The sequence below is a fragment of the Lotus japonicus genome, chromosome 6 (assembly GCF_012489685.1).
Source record: "Lotus japonicus ecotype B-129 chromosome 6, LjGifu_v1.2".
NCBI lineage: Eukaryota > Viridiplantae > Streptophyta > Magnoliopsida > Fabales > Fabaceae > Lotus > Lotus japonicus.
In genome coordinates this window covers 51,464,499-51,478,772 of record NC_080046.1, presented here as the reverse complement: position 1 = coordinate 51,478,772, position 14,274 = coordinate 51,464,499, and the positions used below count along the sequence as shown (strand labels likewise).

The 14,274-nt window shown below is 35.1% G+C and overlaps 1 protein-coding gene and 1 long non-coding RNA gene across 2 annotated transcripts; one reads left to right on the top strand and one right to left on the bottom strand.

Moving 5' to 3' along the window:
* Positions 1–8,453: 8,453 nt before the first annotated feature.
* Positions 8,454–10,984, bottom strand: LOC130723366 (uncharacterized). The gene is made up of 3 exons (XR_009014264.1): positions 10,529–10,984; positions 10,262–10,417; positions 8,454–10,166 (listed from the first exon to the last, which is right to left on the bottom strand). It is a non-coding gene; the product is annotated as an uncharacterized LOC130723366 (long non-coding RNA).
* Positions 10,985–13,890: 2,906 nt separating this feature from the next.
* On the top strand, positions 13,891–14,274 carry LOC130725521 (U1 small nuclear ribonucleoprotein C-like). Its single transcript, XM_057576740.1, has one exon. The coding sequence runs from the start codon at positions 13,891–13,893 to the stop codon at positions 14,272–14,274; it is 384 nt and encodes a 127-aa protein (XP_057432723.1).

Here is a 14,274-nt window from a genome sequence, read left to right as displayed (position 1 = left end):
AAGATGAAAATTTTCTGTATATTGAATTGAATGATTTTTCTTACACTGGAATGAGAAGGTAAAGCTATTTATAACAAAGCTTAACATAACAAACTTGTAACTAACTCTCTAATTCTGTTATAACTCTCTAACCACTTGCCAGCTCAGCTATTAAGCACTAACTGCTAACATTTACAATCAAGTCCCTATGCTTCGTTTCTACTCAGAACTGGTCCTTGAACTCTTATATTTTTACAGATTTGATTGACATGCCTAGTACTGAAGGGTGTGGAAAAGTTTTTCTTTGAGGTTTGACAAGTGTATCAATTTATATGAACTTGAGCAAGTAATGAAAATTTATTCACACTCAATTAATTCAGCCACATCTAAAGAGAAATAATAATAAAAGAGAAAAAGGTTAAATATATTTTTGGTCCATCCAATTATATTGTTGGACGAGTTTAGCCTCTCGCAAGAGCAAAGTTACATCTGAGTTGACCCTTGAAATTTTTAATACTTTAATTTTAGTCTTTGTCGGATGCAGACGAGCCCACGTGTCACGTGAATGTTGAACATGGTTGAAGAGCTTGAGGATTTTCATGTTTTTTTTCTCTCTTGAAAATGGTGAAGAACTTGAAGAATAAAAGTAATGAAATACATAATTAGAGATTTAAAAATAGGAAAATTAATTTTTTTTAATTATTAATTATATATATGTCATTTAAATTTTAATTAAAAATAACGTGGACCATTCACATTAGTTTTCGTCGGAAAGGTGGGTAATATCTTAACCTCCGATGAGACCTAAAATCAAAGAATTCAAAAGTTAAAGGGTATGCAACTTTACTCCGACAGGACTTGACTTGTCCGACGATATAGTTAGAGGAATCAAATTAAAACATATTTAACCCAAGAGAGAAATCTTAAAGATATGTGATAAAATAACAAATAAGTGAAAATTAAATGTAACAAAAAAAGTGTAACAAAATCTCACTCAATAACAATACTACTACTAGCACTACCTTTTTTTTGTCGAAACTATCAATTGTTTGAAAATTTTAAGTGTGAGTAATAAGTTTCACAATAATTAGTTAATAACGTGTTAATTAAATACAATATAAATGTGAACACTCATAAATTCAATGTCTTAATTTTGAGTTAAGATGCAGTGTTGATCATTATTCCATTCTTATCTCTTAAGCTCATTAAGAGTTCTCCCCTCTTCTCGGTCTCTCCTCATACTCTACCCCTAACATCAGAGTACTTAAAATCTGCTTATTTGGTGTCCAAAGGCATTTTTTTGTGTTAAATCGTGGTCGCAATTCCAGCGTGAGTGTTGTAAAAGTCAAAGGTCTCCCGAAAATGCGGCTCCTATAAATCGAACCGTCGACCTAAGGTTTTAAATAGCCAATTTTTACCACTGCGGCCGACTCCTGATGTCCCGAGGCGTATGCACTTCTAGGTATCGATCGAGCGGTGGCACTATTTTCAACCGTTGCCGATAAATTGTGCCACCTTCAAAATCTAAGATTAATGTGTGTAGCTTTCTCTAGGTGGTTAGTCAGTTCTCCATTAAATAGCCTGCACATGCCAATTAATTATTTTTTTAATTAATTTATACTCTAAAATTAACTTTAAAATAAAATAAAATATTTCCTGAAATTAACATTAAATAAATAATAAAATAAATTAAGATAAAATCTAAATCCTAATCAAATCTAAAATTTATAAAGGTAATAAATAAAGATAGATAAAAACTACAAAAATCTAGAAAATCACAATAAAAACTCATAAAATCCTGAATTAATTAAAAATCCGAAAATTCAATTAAAATACCATAAAAATTAATTAATACTCTAAAAATGTATTTTTTACCCAACCTTCGCCTCTGGTACCACTTGTTGGGGAAGACAGAGGAGCCCATAGGCCGAGAAGCAAGATACCAAGAGATATCGACGCCACATCTTAACCCAAAATCTTAAGGCATTAGGTTTATGAGTTGCATTTCTTATAAAGTTTTCTCATCATCCATACTTAACCAATGTGAGACTCCCACCCCGCACTTAAATTCTGAACACATTTCACACCCTAGAGTGGGAGGGTGAGAAAAGTGGAGCCTCCTCAATGGAAAAAAGTCATAAATTAGAGATTGCGACTCGGAACATTCCATAAATACTTCAAGTGCTTGTGCAAGTTCATCAATATAATAGAGCAACTCTCACTTAAATTAAAAGATAAACAAACAAATTAAACAGACTCTAAGGCTGATTTGATGACGTGTCGCTCCCACATGCCAAGTTAATGACGTGTCGCTCCTAGATTAATTCTCACTTGATTTTTGACACGTGTCAAAGCTAGGCTCTTCCTCCTTGCCCCTACTTGCCACATGTGCCCTGATTTCTCCTTTAACCTAAACCTAAACTCTTCCCCTCTTTCAATTGAGCGGCTCCTCTCCCATAACGACAACTCCTCTCCCACAACGAACTGAAATCTTCTTCTTCACAAATGCTCTCCACTAACTCTGTGTGAATAGCGCGTGGAAAGAATGGATCCGTCTAGAGCCACCCGACGTCAAGACCCACATGGATTACCAACATGGAGACCCGGTGGGATGAGGTAGTGAGCTATTGGCTTCTTCCTTGGAGCGGCGGAAATCCCAGGTGATGCGACCCATCGTGTTGAAGAATCATGGATGGTGGCGTTTTGGGAGGGATTTGTTTCGTCAATGGCGGTGAGGTAGGAGATTAGGGTTCCCAATCTTGCAAAATCAAACAGAGGAAGAAGAACCAACATTGTAGGAAGAGGGAGGCAATGTCAAGGTTCACTTTTCTTCTAACTCTTCTCATTTACAGTTTAGGGTTTTCACCAACTTAGGGGTTTTTCACCTGCTTATTATTGATTCAATTCCTTTGTGACAAACATGACACAGAGCATGAAGGTGCATCATCTTTTGATGGACGGCCTCAATCCTCTCCATGGCGCAACAGCAACATCTCAGGTATTCACTTCCTCTTTTTTCTGTTTTTTTAATGTTCCTGCGTTTGTTATTTTTTTATGCAACTTAATGTTTTTTATTTTTTTATGCAATTCATATTTTTTTAAGAGAAGTGACCTAAATGCTAATCAAATCTAAAATTTAAAAAGGTACTAAATAAATATAGATAAAAACTATCAAAATCTAGCAAATCACAATAAAAACTCATAAAATTCTGAATTAATTAAAAATCTGAAAATGCAATAAAAATACATAATTCTCTAAAAATAAATCAAAAATAAATTCAGATAAAATCAAGGAAATAAACAACCTAAATCATAATCAAATATAAAATTTAAAAATGTATTTTTGTATGAGAATTAACCTGAGAATGACACGCGTAATTTTTTTTTATGAGAATTAACGTGAGAATGACACATCACTAAGAATTAACGTAAGAATGACACACGTCACTAAATCAGCCTGGTGGAAGTTATTCTTTTTTAATATATATTGATTGATATTGATTGATAAGGCAAATTCGTTTCTAGAATAAAAGTGAAATGAATAATCAATTAAAAAAACATTTTATTTGGAATACATTTAATTTCGTTGTAAAATAAATTAAAAAAAATCAATTCCGTTTTAGTGAGTAAATTTTGATTTTTATTAAGCATATTCTGTTTTAGTTAATTAATCAAAACGGTACAGTAATGTAATAGAGAGGAAACTAAGCAACTGGCATCTGTTATTCCCACTAACCTAAACGCGTATGATGTAAAATGACAGTGAATCATTGCGACGCAAGAAAATAACTATTCATATAAAAATTTACTCTGTATCTAAAATGTTGTGGTAAAATGTTGATATGTTAATTGCTTACAAAAAAAAAGTAAAATAAATTAAAAAAAAGTCAATTATGTTTTAAAGGAAACAAATTTTGATTTTTTCTTTCATAATAATTATTGGGTTTTTTTTTTTACTTTTTTTAGAAAAAAATATAGAAAAAACCAATAAATTTAATATGTTGGTAATTCCTTATATCTATGACTTGTGCTATTGTCTTTATGTTCATGACGAATGTCAAACGAGTTCCTGTTAATCTCAATCAGACTAATAAGAGAAATCTTTTTGTCCACTTTGCTTACCATTTCAAATTCTTCTATTTCATCTGTTGTTTAATATATTTTTAATAATCAATGTATTAATAGACGTATCAAATACGACAAATATATTCCCCGTAAAACGCGCGGGTAAAAAAACACTAGTATAAAATTAAGGGACTAATGATTAACCCAATATTTTATGTTACCCTCCATTACTAAATAAATCACCCGTAATTAGTGACTCTCACTCTCACATCGTCCTTCTAATTAACTCCCACTATTCTCATCCACGCCGCGCCCTGACACTACCACCAACTCTCCCGCCCTCTGCCGCGCATCCATCACCTGCTTCCGCAATGACCTCCGTGCCCGCGACAATGAGTGCCTCAACGACGCCGCCAACAGGGTGTACCCTTCTATCCACTCAAGGGTTCTCTATCTACCATGAAAGTCCTAGCACGAGCTCGTCATGGAAAGGATGCTTATGTAGCTGCATAAAAGGTAACCATGGTCTCAATCCGTTTGTGTTTGCATTCTTCTTCCAATAAATTGAAGCTAGGGTTTTCAAGTTTCTCTCTGTTTTAGTTGAGATTGATTAGTTCAAATGTATATTTTCAAATGTTTCTAGGAGTGAATTGCTTATGTGGTTAAATAATTATGGGCTAGTTTGAAATTGTTTCCGATTGCAGTTTCGGATATATGTGTGTTTGGTTTTCAGTTTACACATGTTATAAGACTGCTTCAGATGAAAACACGAATTTCAATGTAGCAAATGTGAAAGTAACTTATTACTTCCGTTGTGTTAAAAGTACTTTCAAGTTGATATCGACTTAAATCCAAACATACGAATATTGTTGAAATACTTGCCACCATAAAATTATATTGCATAAACATGTCCATGTATTGGTTTTTTTTTCTCTATATTCGACTTCAGCTAAGTGGTGATGCTTTCCTCCTTGTGACTTTATCATTGCTTAATTATCTTTTGAATTGGATTTAGAAAGTGCATTTTTTCTATGCTAATTTTTACAATTTCTATCTTTTTGTGATCCTATTCTTTCTATTCATAAGACAGAAGCATGAAAGCTGCATGTTAATATCCCCATGGTCAAAGGTACTACCTCTAACTCTATTCTATCAGTTTTTATAGCTAGTTTCTTTTAGTAAACTAGCGTACGTAGAACAGAGGCGGCTCTGAATTAGATACTTTGTTCGGGTAATTGACTGTCACTTTGTATATCTTGCACCTGTACACTCACTAGTGGTAGCCTGATGTCACTGAAAATTTTATTGAAAGCATCTTTGAAACTTCTGCCCTCCTATATAGTGATCTTGCTTTAGGTCAATGAGGCTCTCTAATGTTTGTAATACCAATGCTTTACAAGCAGTTTAATTTGTAATACCAATACTTTACAAGCAGTTTAATATCAATGAGACTTTTAGGACTTAATTGTTGTACTTTTGATGCAATCCTTGTTTATAAGCTGGAAGATTCTGTGTTCGCTATGCAAAGAGTGTTAATTGTGCTGTGCATATAAGGTTCTATTCAGTATTCTGTAGGAAATAAATGTTTTCCTCAAATTGTGTCAAAATTTAATTTTCAGATTCCTCTTCACCTTCATCCCCCATGGAAGACATAAAAGAACACAATAAAGAATTTGAATCTGATTGATTTGAACTCCTAATCATGTAATTCTTTGCTCAACATGATTATGAATTGCTAAACTGCTCCTCCAACGTAACGCACGGATTTATAGAACATTATTGTTCATCACCTTAACATTTAGCAAGTGATTAATCACTTCTGGAGATGTTGTATGAATGGATACACATGCTAGTATGCCACATCAAACCTCTGACACCTCGCAATACTCTCATCTACCAACACAACCCTTCCAAACATTGAAGTAATCAATCTAAAGAATCCCACATTCCATACGTGCACAAGAACACTGTGACACCGTACCTTAGACATATCTTTCTCTTGCCACCTCTTCTAGACTCCATATTCTCAACTCTTGAAGATATTGGCCAAAATTTTCCTCATAGTCCTTGTCTAGCTCTTGGAAATCTTCATCATCATCCACTTTTATTAGCACCAAATCCCCACTCATGGGTATTACATTAACTCTTAACAAACCCTCCGTAGTCATTTTGTCTTGTAAATTAAAGACTGCATCTTAGTTATACACTTGTCCCACCTAGCACTTTTTGTCATAACTTCTTCCCCTACTAGAAACTCCAACCCCTTCAACTCTTGCTCCTCCATCACCTAGATTTTTTAGGCTTCTTTTGGCTTCCATTAATGTTGACTACCGTTCCTTTTTAGGGTCTTTGCATAGAAACTTCACTGGAAATATTTGTTTTTCTGCACTGACGTTTGGTCGCATCTGCTCCCTTGATCTCTCATTGTGTCTTCATGTTTCTTCGAAATTTGCAGATATTCACCCTCATCTTGAAGCTACCAATCCATAGATGCCTCAGGTTTTTCTAAGCCTTTTGACCTATTTACAAACTTGAATCTTAGGTACAAATTTGAAATGTTTTCCTTGTTGATTTTTCTTGCTTGGTACATACATGTCTATCACCTTCCCCATCGTTGCAATACCCGCCTCAGATTCGTATGATCATTGACTTGAGAAAGTAGCAAAGTAATATATAGGATATTGTTCTGTTGGACATCCCCTCCACCAATCTCTGCAGGGAATATATTTCTCTTCTATAGTATTCTCCTTTCCCATAAACTGTGTTGCCAAAACGCTATCTGACCTTTTTTAATCTGGTTGCTCTCCATCTTGGTGAACAGTGCTAGATTTATGAAGTAATTCAAAGTGTGCCGGCTAAAGAATTGCATTCAATAGTTAAGTCGTGGCTATTCAATAGTCAAATCATGCTAAAATGATATGCAATGTGTTTGCATTTATGTGAACTTGAATGTTAATCTTTTGACATTTAACCATGTTATAAAGTAAAACTTATCTACTCTTCAAAACAAGCAATTTTGGTCGCAGATATTTTCATTTGTGAAAATTGGGTCATTTCATTAGTGAGACATCCAGATTTTAATAGCGTTTGCTGATGTAACGTTCATTAATCATTAATCGACGTGGATGTCCATGTGTATGTCATGTGAGTGCCATGTTATGACTTTGTCACAATCCTCTTCCTCCCTCCCACCATCACCAGAAACCACGCACCACCACCACTGCAACTCTCACTTGACCGGAAACCACCTCAACCCAAAAATCACACAACAAACCTCCAACACCAACATCCTTCTCCTACTTCTTCCCTCGCCCCTCCACCACTGCCAGTCCCACCCCACAAGAAACCACCTCAACCCAAAAATCACACAACAAACCTCCAACACCATCGTCCACGACCAGGCAATTCTAAGTAGAACCATCCCAACAATCCATCAACCACCACTGCCCTTTTCACCTCACCAACAGACCTAATCAGCGGGACCTAGGCCAATCACACTTCCCCTTAGCCAAAACGTGTTTGAGCCCATGCTAATTGCAAACCCAAACCACTAGACCCACCATTGTCCTTGCCATTGAGCCACAATGTTTCCCCATGAGTACTTTTCCTACGACCCCAACTACGATATTGTACAGACAATATTGACTACAATATTACTAGCAACCCATGCCATTGATAATATTTTTTCCCTGCTTATTACAATGACATACTCCTACTCCTAATCATCTGACTCCTTCATTCGTAAGCGGAAAAGTAGAGCATCAATAACGGAGGCAACATAACCACCACCATCTCGTTGAGCCCTCAACTCCGCAAGTTCTGCCTTTAGGGCTGTGTATTGTAAACTCATCTGCTCAATATATACAGTTGTTTCGGTCTCTTGCTAATGTAGCTTCTCTCAGTGCGCAAGATTGTCATCTAGCATCTGGCTCATCATCTTCTGAACCTCAGGGTGTGTTTGTGTATACTGATACCTCGGATGATAAGCTCTTGTTGGATCATGTGTTAGGAAAACGATGCGGGTTTGCAACATGCAGACATGTCACCTGCACAACATATTCATCTCTTGCACCTTCCACCTGTCGACTGATACCACACTTTGACAGTAATGAAGGAGTCGACATCTTTGGAAGCCTCGCTTTGGGAAGCATATGAAGATTGTTGGCTCATTTCTCCTCAAACTTGGTCTACACAAATAAAACTTATTGTTGAACTAATATGTAACATACTAGATTTTTCATCCGTGCGTTGCACGGGGAGCATATATCAATCAATTCATACTTTATAAACAAATAAGTAAGCATAAATCCGCGCAATAATAAGACGACGGCTTTTAAAACGATATAAATTTACACCAATTGACCAAAATATTTAAACGATTTCCATGAATAGAAGAGCATACACATGTATAGATTAAATCATGCAATGGTATTCAATTGAATAAACCATCAAATAAGAACAACTCCATTATAAAAAGGATTTGAGGTTCTACACAGTGTTGCAATGAATGATATACAAAATTGATAATAAATTAGCAAAATGATGTCTAGTTGATCCAAGCTATTCCTCAGGGAAAACTCCTCTATAATCGGAGATGAAGATTCACCCTTCAGCTTTCCATAAGCCAAAAAAATGACAAATTAAAATAGACACTCTAAATCCTTAGGGGCAGTTGAAAAGTGTTTAAACCTTGATTTATCGTGAGTACTGAGTACAATTAAAAATATGATCACATTAACCTATCCAAATGAGTCATCAACCTTGCTTCTTTGTCCACCCTCAACCTCGCCAGAGATGGTGCAAGAATTTGAATTCAAATGGAAAGAAAAATCAATCCTAGAATTCAAACGAAAAATATTAAATTTGTTTGATGGTATCTACTACTTAATGCAACCCTTGCTGTTTCAATATATATTTATCAGCCCCCACCGAAAGTTCCCCATTAACCCTCCAGAAGACTACGAAGAAATGCCCACCAAATCAGCACAGTCAATCATTCTAGTATTGGACATCGGGACAGACCAGGAAATTCTGGTTAAGTTTCCACCAGATGAAGAGCCAATAAGAAACCATTTTAAGAAAACAAAGGAAAATTTACAAAAAAGCCTTTGATAGAAAAAGCAAATAACTCATGACTGTTCAAGTTCTGGCACTAATAACATGATTCACAAAGGTTATCTTTAAGTAACACAAACACAGGATTACTAATTCATAAAGGTTATCTTCTTATTAGATAGATCCCCAGCACCAAGCACAACAATCGAGAGTGACCTAGTTTGAGAAGCATTCATTTTCAAGATCACTTAATAAATGAGATTCAATTATAAACCTGGATTTTTTTCTCAATACAATTCACTTGTTCCAATCATCTAGTAGCACACAAAAAATGCAAGAGCTGCTGTCCAATATAAAGGTAATATGATCCACAGAAGTATTATAGTCAAAAAGCCACCTTAAAATTTTTGCAAACCAATTAATTGGTAAATGATGTAAAATTGTTTAAATATACAGGTGCAGCTTCATTTTGATTTAGACTCACAAAATCGTTGTGATGGCTAAAGTCTAAAGTATCATGCTAACCTATTATCATCGTAAAAAAACCTAGCAGTAATGCATTGTTTAGCACCCAGTTTGGGCTCAACTACTGCCTTGATTTGTGCCTCAGGGTCTGACTTTAGAGATATACTATCAAACCTGTCTCACTAAATTAGTATTTAAATATAATCCTTGCTGTTTCATTAAGATATTGAAAAAATAAACAATAGTAGGAGAAATAACAAATGATAAAAGCAGTGTAGTTAGTAACACAAATACAATAAGAGACATTACAACACAAAAGAACAAATCAGAAACACCACAGGGAATGAAGAAAAACAATCTTTTAATTTATCTTAGGTGATAACACTGAAACTTAATTGTTCTCTTCACAGTCTGAAAGCCAAGAGTTATATTCAAAATTTCACTTCACATCAAAATGGTGCCTTGATAATGGTTATGAAAAAAATTAAACCATGTAGAGTATGAGAACTTACCATGTTAAGTTCCCTGCAACTTGATAGTTTTATCTTGCGGCTGCTCCATTCTCTTTGGTGTTCATACTCTTAATAAATACTATCGATTTCCTGCAAACAAATCATCAAAGTTAAACATATTTTCTTTCATGTAAATGGAATACATATACATCAGCCAAACAAAAGAGACAAAGCTAGAGTATTACCAAAATTAAGAGTTCAACCTGAATCCCTCTCACTCATGTTAAACGCATGAATAAGACTTTGTGCAGCATGATTTGCTATGGGGTTCCAGAAATTATAATCTTAGTTTCCACAGCTCCGGGCTTTGGATCAATAATCATAATCTTTGCATTAGAGATCTGAAGTATTACAACCTAATCAGTTCGGAATACACACGAAAATGAAATAAAAAAATCAGAGCATAAAAAATAAAAATGATTCAAGGAGGATTCCTTGGCGAGGCACCTGACCTGCGGGATCAGAGCTCGTAGGGGGCTCCGCCAGCGACGGAGAACCCACATCGATTAACAAAACCTGAAGCGTTCTTGGAAATAAACGGCGGAAGAAACGAAGAAATGGCTTCGAGTAGATTGCGGTGCAGCCAGGATGGAGATTAGGGAAGATAAAACGCGTCTGAGAAGAAATGAACGCTGCGGCGTAGGAGAAGGTTAGGAAAGAAACGGTATGAAGAAGAAATGCTGAAGATTTTTGGGAAGAAACGGGATGAAATTGAAATTGAATTGGGAAGAGAATGTTAATACATTCATTGAATATGGGGAGGGGGAGGTTTGGAAAGGCTATTGGGAGCCATAGGATTGGGGAGAGGGGCGGTGTTGAAAGAAAATATCGAGAAAGGCAGGCTTGGAAACAGGAGAAGAATAAATAAATGCAACAGATAGGAATTAAAGATTTGAAAATGGATGGGGAACAGTGAAGTAGCCAGATTGGCGAATGGAGAAAGGACACGCGAAATCTGAGTGGAATTGGAGATTAAAGGAGAAAATGACACATAATCAGTGAATGGAGGGAAGCAAGGAGAGTGAGCCACATTGGAATTCCACTAACTCTGAGGGCCCGTTTGGTGACCAGGACAGGATAGGATAAGACAGGATAATAATCATATCCTGTTGTTATCTGTTGTTTGTTGCGCCAGCAGGATATGATAACACTATCCTGTCTCCTATCCTATCCTGTCAGTCATGTGTAAAAGTTATCCTGAGGGGGGAGCTAGGATAGAGCAGGATAGGATACCAGTTATATATTTTCTTTTAGTATCCTAACTCCAAATTAATTTATTTTATTATTATATAATTTATAATTTATAATAATATTAATTAATAAATATAAAAATATTAATTTAACTAAAATAAAAAATAAATAAAATTATTATTCATAAATAGTAAAATAGACTACTCACTTACAAATATTGATTTATTAATAATAATAGACTAATTTAATATTTTCATCTCCTATTATTTAAAAATTATTTATCCACTTATATAAAAATTTAAATATAAAGTATTTTTAAAATAATAATATTTTTAATTTAGTTAATTTTTATTTTATCACGTGTCACAACTAAGTGAAAAACATTGATTATAAATATTGATTTTTTTAATAGTAAAAGATTAATTTTTTATTTTCATCTCCTATTATTTAAAACTACTTATCTACTTATATAATAATTTATAATTCAAATATAAAGTACTTTTGAAATAATAATATTCTTAATTAAGTTAACTTTTATTGTTAATTATCACGTCTCACAACTAAGTGAAAACCAATCGGTTAACTGCATAATTTTATTTGAAATATAGGGTATCTTCAAAACAATAAAATAGGCTAATTATTAAAATTTAAATTAATTTAATTTATAATAAAATATACTCATTCATGAAAATGTAAAGAAATTAAATTTAATAGAATGATCAATTTTAAATGTATTTTTTATTCAAATATAAATCTGATACATTTTTCCGTATCATATCCTGTTCTTATCATGTGCACCTCAAACACAGGATATGATAAGAGTCTATCCAGCTCTTATCCTATCCTGTTGATATCATGTTCACATATCATATCCTATCATATCCTATCCTGACCACCAAACGGGCCCTGAGAATGCACCAGAGAAGAGAATGTCCCAGGTGATGACACATCAGCAAGTGGTTCTCATAACCCTTGCTGGTTTAATATATATATTGATATTGATATTGATATTGATATTGATATTGATTACAATTAATTCAATGATGCTTAATTAACATTACCCAAGTATCTTCGGACCTGTCGACCTAATTAGTTTGGGCTTTCTTGTTATTACTGGAAACCTTAATGTACGGCATTTTAATAACTTACTGGCGGTATGTGTCATTGGTAGCTTGGCAGTCAAACTTTATCGTAAAAAAAGGCTCGCGCTAGTTAACTGACAAAAATAGTCTTCAGTAAGTTATGCGCTTAAATTTTCCGCCACTTCACTGATTGTTTGGAAAAATGTTTGCGCTTAAAAATCATAGAACATATTTTTTTTGTTTGGAAAAATGTGTACGAGTCGTCGGTAAAGTGCTTAATTACTGACAGTTTTGTAGTTGTCGGTAAAACCACGTTTTCTTGTAGTGCAACACTGCGCCTGTGAGACTACCTCAGTAAACTCCAACAAGCGATTTAGATCTCATAAATTTTAATTTGTGAAAATTTGGACATTCCTTTAGTGAGACATCCAAATTTTAACAAAGTTTAGCGATGTGAGGTGCGTTTATTGATGTCGATGCTCATGTGTGTTATATTGGTGTCACGTTATGACTTTGTCACACTCTCCTTCTTCCCTTCTCAAACCCATCGTCTTCTTCTCTCCTCTAGCCACCGCACCACCACCACCACTACCACCGCAACTCCAACATTGCTTCGTTATGAACCCCACTCCCTTCTTCTCGTTCACCATAACCATCACAAACACACACATATATCCAACACATACCCTCCATAACTTAACCTAATTCCCCTCTTCCCTAAAATTGAAACAAAACACTCCATGATGTGGAAAATGACCTCACTGGGTGAGGGAGCAAGATCAAGAAACCCAAATCGTACAATCATGATAGATGAAGAACCAAAAGTGCAATTAAGCTTATATAACTATTGAATTGATTTTTTTTTATAAGAGGAAAATATAACTATTGAATGAATAAATCCATTTTATGATATGTTGTATTCCTTTTTGAATAATAGTTCATCTAAACTCATTTCATCCATATTTAATGAGAGATATAAGAATAAAAAAGAAAGATATATGATAGACGGTTCACTAGGAAAATAAGAGAGAAATAGACATAAAAAGTGAATGAAAATGAGATGGAAGAGTTCAGCTGCCTATGAATCAAAACCCATTCCTCTTGTACAAGGGTCAATTCACATGAACTCGGTAGCAATATTGCTTCTAGCAGGCGGTGGCACTGTTTTCAACTGTTGCCGATTAATTCTGCCACCACCTTTAAAATCTGAGATTGTGTGTAGCTCTCTCGCGTGCCTCAATCAATACTCCATTAAATAACCAGCACAGTAGTCATGCAATTTTACCAATATTTCTATTTTAATTGCCGCATATTAAATGTTCAGATAAGATTATTCATAATTGAGCTCTCCTAACTTCTGAGCATGGAAGAGTTTATTCCTTACATTTCTAGTACGATCACTTTCCACAATCTTCTCTCCCCCACTATATATATGCATCTCACATTCCCACTAGCTTTCCATCACCATCCGAGAGATTCTCTAAAACACTTAACATTCTCACACATTCCAAATGGCTTTCCCAAGATCTCACTCAGTGACCATGAATCTTGTGCTTGTGTTCTGTTTGGTTGCAGTGATAACCAATGCTGTTACCATGAGCAGTGCACGACAACTCAGTAAGAATCCATCAGATCATGAGAAAGGAGTGGATAATGCTGCTGTTGGAGCTGCTGCTGCTGCTGCTGCTGAAGATCCAAGCAAGAATAAGGAACTAGACAAGAACCAGTTACCATATGGGTTTCCTTTGCCGGTTCCTCTTCCATTTCCATTTCCACGCTTTTTTCCAGGGTTTCCTCTGCCACTCCCAATCCCTATCCCTGGCCGCATGGCCCCAGATATGCTGAATATTCCTCCTGAATACAACTTTCTTGGTGGTGGTGCTCCTTCCCCTGATCGTCGTCTTCCTGCTCCTCCACCTAAGTAA

Coding starts and splice junctions, on each gene's coding strand:
- LOC130725521 (XM_057576740.1), top strand. CDS start 13,891: ATGAATCTTGTGCTTGTGTTCTGTTTGGTTGCAGTGATAACCAATGCT.